At 39.5% G+C, this 19,003-nt stretch overlaps 1 protein-coding gene across 4 annotated transcripts in view; it reads right to left on the bottom strand.

Moving 5' to 3' along the window:
* Positions 1-19,003, bottom strand: part of elavl4 (ELAV like neuron-specific RNA binding protein 4) — a 90,413-nt gene that overhangs the window by 61,818 nt on the left and 9,592 nt on the right. The window contains exon 1 of one of the 4 annotated variants that reach the window (XM_051116589.1): positions 12,561-12,919. The exons of the other annotated variants lie outside the window; for them this stretch is intronic. Within the exon in view, the coding sequence (XP_050972546.1) occupies positions 12,561-12,569 (9 nt within the window). The 5' untranslated portion in view covers positions 12,570-12,919. Of the gene's footprint in view, positions 1-12,560; positions 12,920-19,003 lie in introns of those variants that run through there. 4 annotated transcript variants of the gene reach the window in all.

The raw sequence follows: 19,003 nt of genomic DNA on the forward strand, positions 1-19,003 counted from the left end.
ATAAATGAATGATTTAATGTAGATTAAAAAGATAAATAAATAAATACTGTACTTTATTTTAAAATACACACTAAATATTTGTTTTAGAAAAAAATGAATAATAATGTAATTTGTTTGTTTAACATGTCTTTATTGAGTTTTCACATTTTTAGGACAAAAACATTTCAATCCCCAACCAAACCCCAGGCAGGCATATAGAAATACAAAATAGTAAGTTACAAAATTAGCTAGATTCTTCCTACATATAAAACTTCATAATAATGTAATTTAATAGAAAGTAAATATTTTCCAATTAATATTTTAGATTGTTTATAATATAAATTTTTCACAGTGTAAATTGGGTATTTATACAAGAAACTATATAAATGTCTTTTACATATTAGAATAGGGGTCCCTCGGACGATGATTATCTTATTTGGGGGTCTGTGGCACCTAAAAGATTGAAAACCCCTGATATAGCCTATAAGATATAATAAAACTCTTCTTCTCTCTCTTTAAAAAAAAACAAAAAAAAAACACTATCTAGTTTTTTTTTTTTTTTTTAGATTGCCAAAATGAAATCATTTAAGCTGCAAAAAAAAAAAAAAAAAAAATCCATTTTCTCACTTAAATGCCTGGATGATGGAGAGATGATTGATTGTTTGAGGGTTTAATTGCTTGAAACCATTATCACAGATTTTAAATAATGAAAAATACATGAATACAGATCGACACAGCAAGCACCTGAAGTAAGGTGCAAAATTTCAGTTTTAGACTCTTCTAGAAATCAAAGTGTTGTTCATGTAAAAAACGACAAAAAGGAAAAGGAGGAGATGAAAAGAACTGGAAAGATGATAGGAGGAGAGCATGTGAGGGTGTATGTGGGGGGACGGCAGCATCAGTGACACAGGCCGTGTTTTTCCTTTGGGCTACGGGTCTGGTGAAACACCTGCGTCTCTCCCTACCCACTCTCTCCAAATCTCGCAACGTTGACCTCATCAGCTGACCCCACTCTCTTTCTCTCTCACTCTCTCTATCCACCGTCGCTCCTTTGCAGTTTCCCCCTCTCTCTCTCTCTCTCTGGATGAATGGCTGTATTTTCTCTCAGTGCGTGGGATCTCCTTGGCCTTAAATTAACCTCTCTCGCAGATCTTCTGTGGAGACGAATTAGCGCCCAACGTGACAGTGCGGCTAATGTGTTGGTGAGGGTTCAGCAGAGTTTTCAAATAAAAAAAGGCAAAAAAACTTCAATGCTGTGCTGATGAACTGCAATGCAAAAATGAATGTTTTCATGGAGTTACACCAACTGCATTACGTGCTGATGAAGATTAAAAAAAACAAACAAACCCGCCTATGATAGTGCCAAATAGTCAAACAGAGTTGGATTTCTCAAATGCATGTGTGCGTTTTGCATAATCCACTATCTAGTCCATGCTGCCACGGGGCCGCTGGCTCCACTAGCCGCTGGTAGCGGCCCAGCTCACTGCCAATGCGAGCAGAAAATTGGTGAGCATCTTGATTCAGGGATGACACTTAAATTTGTGTGGCTCCAGTGACCAGTTCTATCCTCAGGCTCCGGATGGAAATATGAGAGAGTTTGGCTCTCTGCCTGCTCTAGCACGGCCCACAGGACTCGCGTCCTTCAGGCAGTATGGGGTAAGCGGCCTGCTGGGCCTGGCTTTGCGCACGCATACATACACACCCAGTGGCGTGCCACTGACATAGTCCAGCCCCTGGCCATCTCTGTGATATCTCCCGTGGACACAAACGCTGCTTGTGACGCGGACAGGCCCTCGCTTTCAGACGTGAGGCTCTTGTGTCAGTATTTGGTGGATGTGTCTTTAAAATCGCTCGGATCTGTGTTACGAAACACGCTTTAGTGCAGGGCGATGATCAAAGCGAGACAGGGGAGTTCTTTGGGTGTGTGTGCGTGTTGTCCTTGTCTGTCAACTAGCCTCGGACCACGAGTTGATTGTCAGTGACAGGCTCAGAGATACACTGCCCACCCCCACACGCTCGTTCTCTTTCACATACCCTTCCGCTCGCTCTATCTAACCCCTACACGTATTATGGATATTGCTCTAGTGCCTCCCACCATCGGGGGACTTCTGCATTACAATAAAGGTGACCTTGGCATGTCTGCATGAGGAAATTTCTGAGCAACACTAGGAGTGGGCGGTATGACCAAAGTATTACATCAAGGTATGAGTAATTTTCAATCACATAATGGTATATATATCACAATATTGCTATTTTTGTTGGAAAAAAGAATAACTGACCCCAAAATGCTATACATGTGAAATATATGAACAGTTACAAGCATAAAATGTTATATATTATATGAATTGTTAGTGTTATGTAATAAAATTGTCTTGTTTATATACACATACACACATACACACACAGCAATCTATTTTTTTTATGGTCTATAATATTGTTATAGTCAACCTCCAATGTACATAAAATGTAAAAAATAAAATATTGCAGATTTTTTTTAAATATACATATTGCATAACTATGCAGTAATTTGTAGTTTTTAACTGTGTATATATAGTCAACCTACTAATGTAAATTTATTATTTTATAATGTGTAATGTATCCTATATAATAGAATTTTAAATATTTGTTCAATTTCCTATACATACACACATATATAAAGTCAACCCACTAATGTAAATGTATTTTAAAAATCATATATGTGACCCTGGACCACAAAACCAGTCTTAACTAGCATGGGTATATTTATAGCAATAGCCAAAAATACGTTGTATGAGTCAAAATGATCTATTTTTCTTTTATGCCAAAAATCATTTGGATATTAAGTAAAGATCATGTTACATGATGATATTTTGTAAATTTCCTACAGTAAATATATTAAACTCAATTTTTGCTTAGTAATATGCATTGCTAAGAACTTAATTTATACTAGTTTAATGGTGATTTTCTCAATATTTTGACTTTTTTGCACCCTTAGATTGCAGATTTTCAAATAGTTGTATCTCCCTAATATTGTCCTTTCCTAACAAACCATACATCAATAGAAAGTTTATTTATTCAGCTTGATGTATAAATATCATTTTCAAAAAATATACCCTTATGACTGGTTTTGTGGTCCAGGGTCACATATTCCTCATATAATCAATCATATAATCATATATGTTATATGATAGAATTCTAAATATTTGGGGGTTCAGTTTCTAGGCAAAAATAACTATGTTGTGACATATACATGAATGTTTATTTGCAAAAACAGATTTTTTTCTTTTTACTTATTCAAAATAACACAACTGCAGTTTGATTGGGATACATGTTTTAAAAAATGTTTAAAAACTGGTTTTGCAAATGAACTCTTCACACATATACACACAAACATATATTCTGCACTGGGTAAAAAATAAATTGATCCCAGTGCACTTAACAAGGCCGTCCACACAATCAAACAATCACCTGAAACACACTTTGAGTTTTTAAAATCAAAGTAGATTAAATTTGTACCGGTTGAGACATTTGTACTGTCACACAGAATATTTTGCCCTACGCTAGACTGTGCATATGCAGTCTTTTCTCGGATATCTCCTCTGTCAAGGTTGTGTGTATATATATGTGTCTGTCTCTCTAGTTGTGCAAGCGTGTCTATGTGGTTTTTCTTTTACTCTGTGCATGCAGTATGCAGGCTGTGTCAGCTCCAGGTGGGGCATTGACATGGCTGTAGGTAGCTGGCAGGTGGCAGAACAGTGCCGCACCTGCGCCAGGCAGAGAGAGAGAGAGAGAGAGAGAGAGAGCGCAGCCTCGTTCCTCCGCGCCCTGGAAACTATGCATACTGTGCACTCCTGAACCTCTCCGGCTAACAAGCTGCTTTACCAACTACAAATCACATTGAGGCTATATAGATGAGTTTTAAAGCTGCGCTTGGGAGCCCTTGGTGAGTATTGCAGTGAGTGTGGAGAGCTGGTAAAATGAGGATGAATGTGTTTTGTTATGCGGAGTGTGAAACCCAGCTAAAGACCTTGCACCATATATTTGTCTTTTAATTATTTCTTCTGTTTAAGCTTGTCATGCAGTGTTTGCTCATTATAGAGAAACATTAAAAGCTTTACAAATAGCCTGAAAGTAGATGTGTGTGTTTGTGTGTGAGGGGAGCGTAAAGAAAGGAAGACGTGCATGTAAAGCAGCTAACTGCGGTCTCAGGTTCCTGAGAGGATGAGGTGGGCTTCTGAACACACATAAACACACCAAGCTTTCCTTCTCTCTCTCTTTTTCACTCTAACAAACCACACACATGAGCTCTGGTTAATCCAATCTCAGCCTCCTCATCTTCCTGCAGCCTCTTTCTCAAAGTCCCTTTCTCCACACTCTCTCTTTTCCAAAACATCATCTCTTATTTTCCCATTTCCATTCCAACACAACACACCATTCCTCCATCATTCTCTCTTCTCATTTCCCTGTGGTGTTTTGTTTTCCCTTACCTTCTACATGTTTTAACCATTTTCCCTTCACCAGCATTGGACTTCTCCTTGCACCAACAAACACACCTAATTTTCTGCCTCTTTTCGTTCTACAGGGAAAAACTATGGTCCAAAAGAACTTCAGGGGGGGAAAAATCCAATTTTTAAATAGAATGTGAGAAGACTGTTTCAGTAAAGGCCAAAAAAAAAATTACTATTAAAATTAAATTGAAAAATGAACAATAAAACTAACTTATTTTAAATGCTACAAGTGCATCACAACAGTATAATGTACAGTATGAAAAATATTTGAGATTTACTAAAGATTGCATTTAACAGTGTTATTAAATAATGTTTTTAAATACTAAATGCTAGATGAAGGCAAAATTACTAAATGTTAAAATCCAGGAAATGAGAAGACATAATTAAATATGGAATATGGGCTAACAATATCCTACAGCAACTAATTTTCTAATACACTGTTAAAACAAAGTTGTTGTTTTTTTTTGATGGTTATAAATAAATTATTGTAGTACATTTTACAAGAAAATACTATTTTAGTCTTTCTACTTTTAGTTGTCTACTTGTTGACCAGTAATTCAATGTTACTTGCCAATTGTAATTTCTAATTCACCTTTTCCCCCCAGTGTATTAACCAATATAATGGACATCCCTATTTTAATTTGTATATGGGTAGTTGACAAACAAAAATTGGACTGTGTCCTATGGTGTGACATAGCAAAAATGTAGAAAAAAATTAACGTACAAGAAAAATGTATCTTTATTCCTACAGTTACAAATAGCATTAGTCAACTACCCATATACATATAATATTGTAATTTGGAATCTAAAATTTTAAACGGAGCTGTATTGTGAGCACTGCTGTTTTGAGACAGCTTACAAAACTATAAATGTATAATCCTATGCACAAAATCATCCAAAAAATAATACGTGTATTGGCCAAAATATCTGCACTGATACATCCCTATCTTTAACCCTACAAAACTAACGGCTGGTGGAGAAACATTTCTATGCATGAAGTCAGTTTAGTTATTGATTAAGTTCTACGCTCAAGCTCATAAAAGAAAGTAGCTGCAAGACAGAGCGGCAACCCCACAGCATCTGCTTTAATAAGAGAACGCCAGGGTAATTGATGGAAGATTGACTGAATTACTAACTAGCGCAGGCAGCTAATAAATAGCACCAATCTCAATATAAGAGACAAAGAGGTGAATGAAATTCAATCTGTTAACCTCTTCATATATGTCATGGCGAAAATGTAATCATATATGCTTCAAAATGCAGATGAATGGGTGTCATTTACGTGAGGGCATTTTTTCTCCCTGCTCTTCTGCAACTATAGTGAAGTGATAGACTTTACTGTCATCTTGTTTTACAAAGCAGCACTGACCTAAACGCCGTGTCAACACGTCTCCAGGATGTCCTTATTTCCTTGGAGGTGGGGATATAAAGAATGGCATTATGAGGGAAAGGGCAACCTAATGTGTTCCATTGCAGCTGGTAAGATAAAACCTCTGCAGAATATCAACGAAAGCAGCAAATGTGGCGTGCATTCAAAAGAGCAGATTAATCTTCCAATGGCGGCGTACACTGTAATTGAAAATGCCTACAGGGGGCCATCTATGCTCATATATAATATGCTAGAAAATATAGGGTTATCCTCATAGAATCTATCGGAGTTCAACGATGATTGTGCGTAGTGTATGAGGAGTACTGTTCTGGTTCGTGCTTGGAATATTTAGCAGTGTCTGTCCGATGTTGTTTTACTAACCGTGGCTTTCTGATTGCAGGTTGATGGAGACCTAATGGAATAAATGCCTGGCTTCTCGGAAGGGGAAAAAAGCAGGGTGTGTTTGTGTATGGGAAGACATTTGCTCCCGGACAAGACAGCAACTTCTGCTAAAGGTCTGCTCTCACCTCTAATCAGCCTAACTCTTCTTGACAGCGAGATAACAATATCCACAACCCGAGCGGATCTACAGGGGCAAGATTTCACGCGAAGCAATCCCTTCATGAAATGCCAACGGCGGTATCTATGGTTACTCTTGTGGGGAAGATGGGTTTTGCGGGCCACCCCGTTTGCCCTTTCTCAGGCAGGGTTCGTTGCGGGTGCTGCCGTGCCTCATACGCTCCATAACCCTTCACTGCTGTGACCTTTGACCTCCGGGCACTGATATTCGTGGAGCGCAGCTATCTTTGACATTTATACCCATGTTCCCTTTCTCGTCTCATTTCTTTCATTGTATCCCCTCTTTACCCACAGGAAAGGAGCAGAAATAAAATCTCCCCTCAAGTGTGCTCTTTTGAATGCCATAGCAGCTGTCATTACGCCACATTATGCAATCATCAGTCTTTTCTGTCACAAAGCTATGAGTTTTCGAGGTTTAGATTTCCGTGCCATTGTGTGAGGCGAGCCGTCGTAATGCGAATGACCTTGAGATGTCCTTTCGCATCAAGGGAGGCAGGTCAGTTAATTGGCTAATGGGCAGGAGAGAAAACGCGAATGCGTTTGCAATAGTGCGAGCAAAGACTCGCCTGCTGCTGCTGTCTTTTCCTGGGGTGCAAAATGTAGATCAGAGAAATGTGCAGTTTGTGCACAGTCTCGAGAGAGCCTGCCACTCAAATCCGAACGTCTGTATGAATACCAAAACACACAGGCAGAGAGAGAGAGAGTGAGAGTGAGGGAGGGGGAGACAGGAGAAGGAATGAAACAAAGAAAGTGGGATGGAGAATGAGGGAGGTCGGAAGCTAGAATGATAGGGGATAAGAACCAGCTTGAAAGAAATGGGCGGTAATGCGCTTCCTTTACCTTTCTCTATTTTATCTTGTGATCAACTCTAACCAACAATCATGGTTTGTGATCGAGCCTCTGGCAAACATATTATTTTTTTACATATATATGCAATATGTATCTGGAGAGGCATCTGTCAGTGTGCCAGGACGAGCGGTTGTGTTGTGTTGGTAAGCAGGTTGTGTGTGCTGTGTATATTCGGCTGATTATCGTCTGTCTGTGCGTGGCACTTTGAATTTGCGCCAGAGGAATTATTATGCTTGCGCTTGTGAAGCCTGCTCACTCCCTCTCTCCTTCTTGCTCTCTGCTCAGCTTTCTGCAAGGAAAATGAGGATGAATCAAACTGAGAAATCACTGTGGACGCCTATTAAAATTTAAACCTGAACATTTTGTTGCTATTCATGTATATTTAGCTTTGACATAATAAAAGGCCTCTTTGCGAAAGCATATTATCAGATTATTATTCCTAGCACATTGTTTAATCTTACCTAAACCTTATTAATATATTAGATAAGATCTTTTTTAAGTAAAAGGGTGTATTTTATTTAAGTCGTTGCTCTTATGTCATATGTTTCATTAATCAACATATTTTTAGATATTTCTGATCAAAATTATGTCAAAATGTTGTCACTAATAACAATTACTGAATTACAGTAAGAGCTATGAAGTTATATAGCATCAGTAATTTAATCTTGGAACGATTTTGCACACTTTGGTATCTTGTGTGACTTTGTCTTTTGAAACACTTTTCTCACAAGCCATTTTTGAGAAGTGAGAGACTGAGAGGAAACAACTGAGATGTTAAAGAGATCTCATTTGCGATATCTCTTTGCTATGGGCAGTTTTTAATCAGAACATCTCGCAGATCAATTTTAATTCAAGCTCGAAACGTACATGCACAATTTCTAAGGTTTTCTTCGTAGATTTGCTCGCTTCTCATTCGAACACTAAGGGTAAAATTCTCCCAGAAGTGATGTGATCACAAATATGGAATGTGATGAAAGCTCACATTAGCTACTGAAATCTTGTCTGAGTTATTTAAGTCTGAATGCGAGACTTGTCTAATAAGCGCATTCTGACTTCACCTGTCAGTGCGCTCGATCCTCCCTAGAGCTGGATGTTCAGTTACCTCAGTAACTCTCAAGGCATTTTCTCTAATCAGTTGGCAGAGTGAGACTCATTCAGTAATTACATTCAGAGGTTACATTTGTGTTCTAAATCTGTCAGAGCCGTTGAAAACGATTAAGTATTAGGATACTTTTTCAAATCGGAATGAAGAGCATGGCAAATAGATTACAGAGTGCTGTTTACTCTTTTAACGGTGCCATGTCGGAATAGTGGCAAGAGCATAAAGACTTAAAAATGGCATCTGGCATTGATTCTAATTATAAAACTACACTGCAAAGGCTACACTTGGCATTAACGTTATTTAGCAGATATATAAGTGACTTTGGGTTATTCTGTTGTCCTTTAATCTTAAATGTAGTGTGCTAAATCCAGTGGATGAGAAGTGAATGAGAATTGTTCTACTGGCTGTCATGTCTAGCTTCCCTTCACTGGCCGTATTTCATGCATCCCAGGTTATCTGATCTTATGTCAGTCATTTGTTGCGTCTTCATGAATGGAGGAGTCCATGTACTACTATTATAATACTTTAATCATTGGCACGTCCTCTGATTTCTTGAATATTAAAGAAACATTCATTCTTGGAGCCAACTGTCAATTTTTGTTTTACATTATCGTGCATCAAAAAACCTAAAAAAAGCCATTCAGTCAAATTTGGTCCAAGCGTCTTTAAATGAATATTTCAATCTATACAAAAATTTCAATATTTAAAAGCGATACTGAAAGTACCTTGTGCCTGAGATATTGAAAGCGAAACCTGCACAATGAACCATGTTTAAAAGTCACTCAGGTGGAAGCTCTACGGCGCCACCGTCTGAGGGCTCATTGCAAAAGCACTCGAGGCAGTCAGTCAGATGGATGCTGCTGTTCTCCTGCAGCGGGAACGGTGAGGGATGGATGCAGTGGTGTCACACGCTTGCAAAGCCCCAGAGTCTTTGCGGCCAGAGGGGGGCAACCTGAGCCTCTACTCTAACTCTCAGAAAAATCAAGTGGCCCACTTTGACACTCAGCTGTCATGTGTAGTCACGCTGTGTGGAGAGGGGTGCAAACTCTTCCACCCAGCCATCACACATCCTGGGGCACTTTTCCCACCCCTGCTGCCCAGATTTCAGCATCTCGGCAGCTCGTCTCCCGCTCTCTCTTTCTCTCTCGATTGTCCACCTGCGCCCTCATCCACCCCTTTTTAATATTCAGTCCAGCTTTAGCCTTATTAGCATTGATATGCAACCTTGGAGTCGGACAACAAAGGAGAAAGCCCTAAAGCAGAGTAGTGAGGCTGCTTGGAGGAGGGAGTGAAATTATGAGGAAGGATAGAGGTGAAGTAGAGGTAGGGAGGATAGGATGCGAGGTGAAAGAAGAGGAGAGGCTGCATCTACGTGGCCATAGATCTGTGTAATGGCCGTTAGGAGCGCGTGTAGCTGGGACGTCAGCACTGCGGAGGAGGAGGAGAAATGTATAGGCCTATGTGGAAGCTCTTTCCCCTTAACTTCCTCCCTCCCACACCTTATTTCCTCTCTCACTATAAGCATCGTGGACAAGCCCCCTCACTGCCCCAATGTATTTTCTTTAACTGTGTTTCTACCTCGCTCGCACAAAAGAAAAGGAGGCAGGAGGTAAGGCAGGGATTCACTGGTGGGAATCGCTCTCTTTTCAATTAGCATTTTGATTGCATGTTAAAGCCCACACACAAACAGTCAAACATTTGCCTGAAAAATGAATAATGCTGCCCACATTTAAATTTGAATGTGAGCCGCTCAGATGGGGTATTTGACAGTCACTGCAAGTTAGTAAAAACGTATATCTGTACCGCCTCTTCCGTTCAAAGCAATGCAATTATGTCTTCCACCTTTATGTGATGTGCTAACGCAGGCCTAGGATTTTTCTTACCCAAGCTCCATTTGTAAGCTTCGCTACTTCCCTTTCTCTCTCTCTTCGTTTCTCTCTCGGGGAGAGTTGGTTCCTGGCAGGCACAGTCTCCCACTAGCCTGGTGACAGCCGGGGGAGGCAGTCTCTGAGCCCTTAGTCAACAATGGACACATACACTCGCACAACACACACACAGCGCAGCATGTTTAGTGCAGCCTGCCCTACCTCTATCAGAGAAGATGGGCAAACACAGGCAGTGATCTCCAGACGTGCCTGAGCACTAACTACACTATGCACGGAAACACACCCTCGCACACTGCCTAATAGATTCTCATGCACACGTACACACGAGGTCACTCCCACTCATTCTCATTTACAAACTTACACTCTGGCATGTACGCTAGTACACAGTTACACAACCTTCCACGTATGCCTCGTCTTCTACCTAAATGTGAATTTTGAAGCATTTGTTTGAGAAATCATATAGAAAATGATACAATCATTACATTAATCACTGAATTATACGGGTGTATCGTTTTGACAGATCAAACCGGTGCGGCAAGCGTTAAAACGAGGGTGGTAATGGAAGATGTGACCAAAAAAAGGTGAGCATTAAGATTCAACACTGCCTCTACATCGTAAATGGGTTTTCAACCGCAGCATCTAAGAACCTGCTACACCTGTCCTTTCTCTTCTCTCCTCTCCACTCTTCTCTTCTGCTCAGCCTTGTTCTCAAATAAAGCTCCTCTCATCCTAAGATAAAGGGGAGGAGTAGCATGCAGAATTGAAAAAGAGGAGAAAGGATAGAGAGAGAGAGAGACAGAGACTCCAATGCTGCCACTGCAGCTGCAGGCAGTGAGACACAGCAAGGGCAAACACACACTCGTGCACTCACACACACACGCTTGTCTGCACAAAACCACCGCAGCATCCTTACCATCTTAAACCCGTTCCACTCCATTTGTAAGTCGGCGGGCAGAGTTCTCGCCTATAGCCGTGCTAATGTCTCCTCACTTGGGAGATCTCTCTCGGTCTCTCTCCTCTCTCTCTGTATGTGTCTCAGCGGTGGCGAGGCAGCGTGCGGCCAGCGGGAGAGAGAGTGGGCATTCCTCCTCCGAGTGAGGCTGCTTGTGAATGCACGGGCTTCGGCATGAGCTGAACGCTGCAGCCCCACTCCCTGCCCCCTCCTCATTGGTGAGGTCAGAGCAGCCCCCTCCTCCTCGCTTCTCTCACTGGCTGCCTCAGCTGTCCTTCATCTGCTCTGCTCTGGAAAATTAACACTTTCGCTCTGGCAGCCTTGCAGACGGAGGCACAGGCGCTTCGGCTAGCAAAAGCCCTTTCAGAAGCAGCACAGGCAATCAATCGCAACCGAGGTCTCAGCTTGAGTTAGAGCGGACTGATTGCACCTACAGGCATTATGGTAATGGGGTGCCTGTGCAGCACTGCTAATTAATGCAAGTTAAAAGCATGCAATGATTGCAGAGTATGTTAAAGCTTTTATATATACATACATACCCCTACAGTATGTATATACAGGGCTAATACACATTCAGATGGTTATTATTGTCTGTTTTATTTTGCAGTGATGACCTGCCAACTTTACATTATCCCTTTTATTTCATATACATGAAATACGTAAACAATACATACTGAATTTCATTGATATTACTTTGTTTACTTGTTTGATGAGACAAAACATTAACATTAACATGGTATGAAACAGATAAGCAGTCAATTAAACAGTGCTGCACTTGACAACAGTCATTATTCTGCAATATTCGACCACTCTGACTACATTTGACCAATCAGAATATATATAAAAGTGTGTGTATGTATGTAGGTATGTGTATATATAGTTATGTATAAAATATATAATTATGTATATTTGTACAATTCGTACATTGCTATTAAAAACTGCAAAAAGTGGTCAACACACTAGCTATGTAGACGCTAAATGTTTAGTCATTGTTAAATGATACGAAACATGTTTAATTACATAAACCACAATTGTTATCTACTGAGTATCAGACTGAAGAACGCACAGGTTACTGATCACACACCTGCTCTTTGTACAAACCATAACTGCACGCACATTCACACACACCTATACGCAAAATGCGCACCCTAAAATAATCTCTCAATACTAATATTCTGTCTTCATCCCTATTGTCGCCGTTTATGTGATTAAGAGAAAGAAAAAGAGCGAAGTTTGTGAAATTAGGAGTATTACGAGGGATGAAGGGATTATTCTTAAGGCTGCCCGTGACGGTGTTTCAATGATTTTCACTACAGTGTAACGTTAATTCTCTTTCAAATGCGAGTACATTACTCACCATGACCATTCTCGTGTCCGGAGATGAACGGGAAAAAGAAAAAGCTCGTTATTTTATTCAGAAACCCGGTCGAAAAATTAAACGTCGCGCTTTCGAGCGTTTTTTGGGGAGTCGTTCCCGAAAGTCTTGGAGGAGGTGTCGCGTGGACCCAAGGACAGTCGGATGCAGACAGGTCGGTTGAGAGATGGAGAGATGGAGTCGGAAACTTACAGCTTCGGTCGGAAAACGCCTATTTTTTCGTTTACGAAGGGGGGAAGTATCCAAAATAAAACGATAAAAACAAAAAAAGATCGGTTCCCTCAGTGACTCTGTGGAGCTAGTAGTGCGAGCGTCCCTTTTTCCTCCACACCATTTATGGAACGTAGTGTCAGGCTGGGTGTGAGATCTGATTGGCTGAGCGGGGACAGACAGGGGGTGGCGCGCGCTGCTCTTGAGGAGACGGTTGGAGAGGGTGAGGCGCGAGTCAGTGGGGAGCGTCGTGCCTTTGGGGAAATAGCGACTCTGATTGACAGCTAATTTGACCTTCGCTTGCGAGTGGGAGACAGGTATACATGAAACGTTTTGGCTTTAAGTGTAGTCTGTCAAAACCAAACTGTATCTCTGATGACTAGGTTAATAGATAGGGATTAATTTACTATTTGGAACCTGAGGGAAAACGCAGGCGCACATACAGTGTGTTTTACCTCAGTCCACATCAGCGTGTGAATTATGCAATGACTTTCATATTTTTAATATTTTTAAAAGAATTGTTTAAATGGAATATTCGAGATGCAATCTGTTTAGCTCATTCACGTTTAATACAAGTTGTAATTTGTCGCCATTAGCACAGTTACCTAAACATTTTTTTTTAACAATTAACACAAACATTATGATATAGCCAATTTGTGAAATGAATATTTAGAATAACGCGATAAGTGATGACAATTATTGGTTACCTCCTCAGGCATCTGTTTGCCACACTCTAAAAAAAATATGCTGGGTTAAAAACAACCCAGAGCTGGGTAAAATATGGACAAACCAAGTTTATTTAACTCAATTATTGCTTACTATACTATAATTCTTTCATAAAACGAACCCAAAATAGTTTGGAAATTAACATTTATTAAGTTTAATACATTTACATTTAGTAATAAGCTGAATAAATAATAATAAAAGTTTTTTAATTGCTTATTAATAAATGTTCACCTTTTGATTATTGCTGGTGCCTTCAGTAATTATGTGTCTGATTTTTAATTTGCAATTTATGTTGGGCTTATTTTAAGCCAGCCATGTAGTAATTTTTAAACAATAGTTGAGTTCAAACTACCTAGAAGGTTGGGTTTGTCCATATTTTACCCAGCGCTGGGCTGTATTAAACCCAGCATTTTTTAGAGTGCAGAATTTACTTCGAAAAAGACGACTAACCTTTTTTTTTTTTTTTTTTTTTTTTTTTTTTCTGCATTACTATATGTGTGCATATCATTATTTTCTATATATAAAATGTGTACTTTTTACTCCCCCTAAATTATGTTTGGAGTTTTGTTAGTGTTAGTGCAGGTTCAAGAAAGGTATTTTAAAAACTGGTTAAACATTGTGTCATAATTTACAAGTACACAATGTGAATTGACCACGAAGAACAAATGTCTTATGCAAATTATGGTTATTTTAAAGAATTTACATTTATGCAGAGAAATGAATGCATACTTACTGCAAGCAATAATCACCAAAAATATAATTGCTTGAATAATTTTATAGATTTTATTTTTAATAACAATAATCTTGATTTGTACTACCTTGATGCTAAATTAATAATCCAAATTACCTAAATTAGTTATTTTAAAATACAGGTTTGTTATTGTATCTCAATGTCAAATCAGTGTAGAACATCAGCAACAGCAGCACAAGCTAATTAATATTCATGAGCTCTCATGTAGTGACGTCACAAGCTCATCTTGCTCCCCCCCCACTCTAAAACTCGTTCTTGCACATACTACATTCAGTTCCATCTACTGATGTGAGAAGGACAGTCATGTAAAATAATGTCATCCAATCCATTATTTCTTTTCTTTCATTTTTCTCTTTTCTAAATATTATTGCAAACTGTTCCCACATTCTGTTGTTCGCAGCTGCACGCGCACTGAATCAATAATTAACCGCGAGACCAGCCGCTCCCACCCCTGACAAAACCCATTTCACATCTCCACCGGTGAGGGCTGCCCGAGAGCGACTGCTCGCCGAATGAAGGGATTTCAGATCTTGTTTTATTTACCAAGATATGGAATTCATCACGGGCAAAAACACATTTCCTGCTTGCACCCATTTACTCCGCATATACAGTCCTAATGTTACACATTCAATGGGTCTTCGGAGAGTTTTGTGTGAATGCATTTCGCTCTCAGGTTTGTTGCGGGGAAATAATGGGGGTGTCATTTTAATATGGTGCGGGTCTTTGTGCTGCTGTACTGGTACAATAGAACAAATCACACGGCTGGAATGGGCTGGGAAACGGCTGTGGTCTTATCGTCTCCGCACCTGCACTTCTAAAAACCACAGCAGAGGTCCCTCATGGTGAGCAACTGACTTGACAAGAACCACTTTTGGCATGAGAGTCCAGCGGAGCCATAAAAAATTGAAAGACATTTCTCACTGGATGGCCAGGCCTCACTCTTAGGGACACAGTACTTGAGCGCTCGACCCTAGAAAACCCAAACTTTATGTAGACTATTTATATTCTCGTGTTCTGTGTTAAAACGTGTTGGCGCAGTAGCGTGATGTTGTGCTTTTTTTGCTGATTATATTAAAATGAACACATCTGACTAAATTAAATGTACTTCATTATTACCGTCATTCAAATTTTGTACAATTTAATAGTATAATTTAAATACATTATTTAAAATGCAATGCTCTGCTTACATCACAAAACACATCATAAACTAGTTATTGTGTTTGGCTTCCCATTTTGCTCACTGAACCATGTGGCACCATGTGAGTTATGGAAGGCATTACCTTTCATCTTCCTCACAACAAGACATTAATTCAGGTCCCTCCCACCAACAGAGAGAGAGAGAGATCGAAAAAAAACCTGCCTGTCGTTTCATTCATATGCAGGCTTGATTCAATTATACACAGGACCTCTCATCACAGCACAGGCAAACTTGAGTCAGTCCATTAACCTCTGTGTGAGTTCACCAATCTGAAGTCTAACAACCACTGATGGGAACCATCACTGAGCTCTTCACAACCTCCAAACTGACAAGAACAAACAGCGATGTTCTCCAGCCTTATATCTACCTTATGATACCACCAACCATTTCTCATAGTCACATGGCATGTGGTAAGAGGGAAATGTGTGCTTTGACTTCACAGATGCCTATTTTTACTTTCATACTGCATGTTTATGCAGAGCCACAGAGAAAAGGTTGGATAGTGGAATACTACTCAGGTTTTTTACTTTACGTCTGACCATTAGGCATTTCAGAGATCTGTGTGTGTGTGAGAGAGAGGCATATTCATGTGGGTAGTCAATGCCAAGGTCTCTGCACTCTCATTTGGATGTAAACAAAGTGCTGAGTGCCTCTATGCAGATGTATTTTTGCATGTTGTATGTTCAGTGGAGTGGATTTATTGCATATAGATTGAACGTTTTGCTCTCTTATTCTACTTTTTTTCTTTCTGTCTTTTCAGACAATAATGGAAGAACAGATCAGCTTCTGGCAATAGTAAGTAACAAACAACAATAAATAACGAAAAATAGATTAGATTACTTAATATTCATCACTACCAGGGATTTTACACCATGGTTGCTTTTGTCACAAATCAAAGAAACATTAAGAAATCGTAAATAAAAAAACAATAATGGTTCTTACAATGACAGTTATCTTTCTGCCTCTCTCTCTCTTCCTGTCTCTTTCTCGGAAATCTTTATAAAGGACTAAATGTCAGCTTCTGGTCTTTGTAACAGCTGATGCTGCAGATAGAAGAGGAGACGAGGCCCATCTGGAAGGTTCAATTTGAATTTCCCTGTATTAAAAATTTCACAGATTACTAAACACATACGCATTATATAGTAATACACCAGCTTTCATGCTGTTTTCAAAATAGCCTATGGTTGAATAATGTCAGGGTTTTTTTTGCAGTATTGGGGACCTGTCACTAATCACTGTCATGCTTTTTAACATTGTGCCAATCCTAACTAAAACTGTTTTTTAAATTGTAGTACAATTACACATGCATTTTATATGACCTCATACAAATTAAGAAACTATGTGGAATATTTGTGTTTGTAAAAACACAACACACGACTGTTTAAGAATCTAACAATAGTAAAATAATGAGCAGACATAAACATCTAAAAAAATGCACTTTCCCTTATACATATGTATAAATGTGAACCTAAAATCCTGTTAATTTAAATAAAATGGCCATGGTTTTTGTCAGCTACCCATTTGCAGCATCCGCTATGATTCCACCGTATGAGAGAGTGTTTTGAATCGAGGCCGTGTACACCAGCATTAGACGTGCAGGCTGAGGGAACGCGTCCAGTATGACTCAGAGACTGCGTGTGACCCTCTGTCTCTCTGTTCACTCCTGGGCTGGGTGGGGACAGATGGAGGGAGGGGTCTTAGGGATTAGACTGGCATGAGGTCTGTGGTGGGAGGTTTGGCCAAGAATACGTGGAGGTTTTGAGTGGGAGGATGTGACCTCAGAGACCTTTACTATTGCAGAGAAGTGTATGTGTGTCTGTACACATAAATGACTTTCATTTAGTCATCATGCGTCGAAGCCTCTCGGAAAAAAATGAACAGCAGGTAATAGCAGTCAAACTAAGATAGCATCATTTTATATAAGATGCCGTTATTTGTCCTCCAACCCACATGCATTTTATGTCAGCGATTTTGCCAAATGGGCTTTTTATGCAGGTATTGTCGAGCTAAAGGATGGCTGTTCTGACCACCGGCGGAGGGGTTTTATAACAGGCCAGCTAATGTAAATCACATCATTTATCGGCTGTCAAAAAGCCATTAAAAGTGAAGCAGCATGTGAATTGAGTAACGAGCTAAAAGCAACGAGGCTAATTGATTTATTTTCATTCTGTAAAATGGTGTTTTATATGCTCAGCTAACTAATTGACACTGAAAATGCATTATTTTTTATCTTGGACATGTTCAGTATACAGTAGTTAAATTGGATTGTAATATTTGATTGAGTGTCAGTGTGTGGTTTTTACTCAGAACAAATTTTCTTGGAAATGTATATTTCAAAACACTGTCTTTTCTTTTTCTTTTTTTGAATTTGTGTAGAATGTCTCTTCTCGTTTTCAAAACCGAGTTTGGGCATGTGTGTGATTTTGATGCAGTCAGAGGTTTGGTCAAAGCCTTTGCTAGCTGAGCATGTAAAATGTCACTTTAGTTATTGTTCACTCAAACACTAAGAGACACATGCACACACCCAGTACAGCAACCTCTCTCTTTCTCCCTCTCTCTCTTTCCCTGCCTGTGCTCCTTTGTTTCTGGAGTACCTCTGATCCTCTGCGGCCGCTTAGCTCCAATTAGAGCATCCCACCAGCCTGGCCTCTAACACAAATACACACACAGACACACACAAATGCTTAGCCCCAGCCTCCTCTCACACTGCCTCATTTCAGCCCTCAATCTGACTAATTACTCTGAACCTTGCATGCCCCATCTCTCCCTGCTTCCAAACACACACATACACCACCTGACTCCTTCCGTTAGCCCATAACCACAAATCCGAGTACTCCTGTTTGTCAAATATTTCAAACCTGTAGTCCACTCGGATGAGTGTGTTGCTCGTGCTCCATCAGTGTCCCGTCAATGTTATCGATTTCATCCTACACATTCACTTCACATTCACTCTTGCTTCCAGCATAAGCACCAGGCATCTATTCTGAGAGTTTAACATGTTAAAACATGCAACAGAGATGGTGATAATTGTTTCAACTGAGCAAAATCTTCCAGTGAGATGGAACATTTATTTTGTCTCAATTTTCACCCTGAATAATAACAGGTTTATTTAAAGACACTGAAGTGTAGATCCCCTGCAAGCTGTCAGCTCAAGTGTGTTAAAAATTGCACATCTCATTTGGAGCCTTGTTTTAAAATTTTATTAAATTCTCCAAAGGCACTTCACTTTGTTCTGTTGTTTGGAAATTCAAAACTCTGCGTGTTTAATTTTAGTTAGTATTTTCTAGCAAATTACTTTGTTAAAAAAAAAATAAATTAAGTGTAGTATTTTTTATTGAAATATTGCCTGGAATAAATATATATAATATATATATTTTTAGGAATGTAAAGTAGAAAACTAAAACCCGACATATCTATGAAATGCTGTATCTATTAAATTTTCATTTGTTGAAGGACAAATACTGTAATCTTTTTCTCCTCACATCAAATTCTTCCTCTTATTTGACATATCCCGATTGTCACAATTCTCATTCGCCTTGG

The sequence above is a fragment of the Labeo rohita genome, chromosome 8 (assembly GCF_022985175.1).
Source record: "Labeo rohita strain BAU-BD-2019 chromosome 8, IGBB_LRoh.1.0, whole genome shotgun sequence".
Lineage (NCBI taxonomy): Eukaryota > Metazoa > Chordata > Actinopteri > Cypriniformes > Cyprinidae > Labeo > Labeo rohita.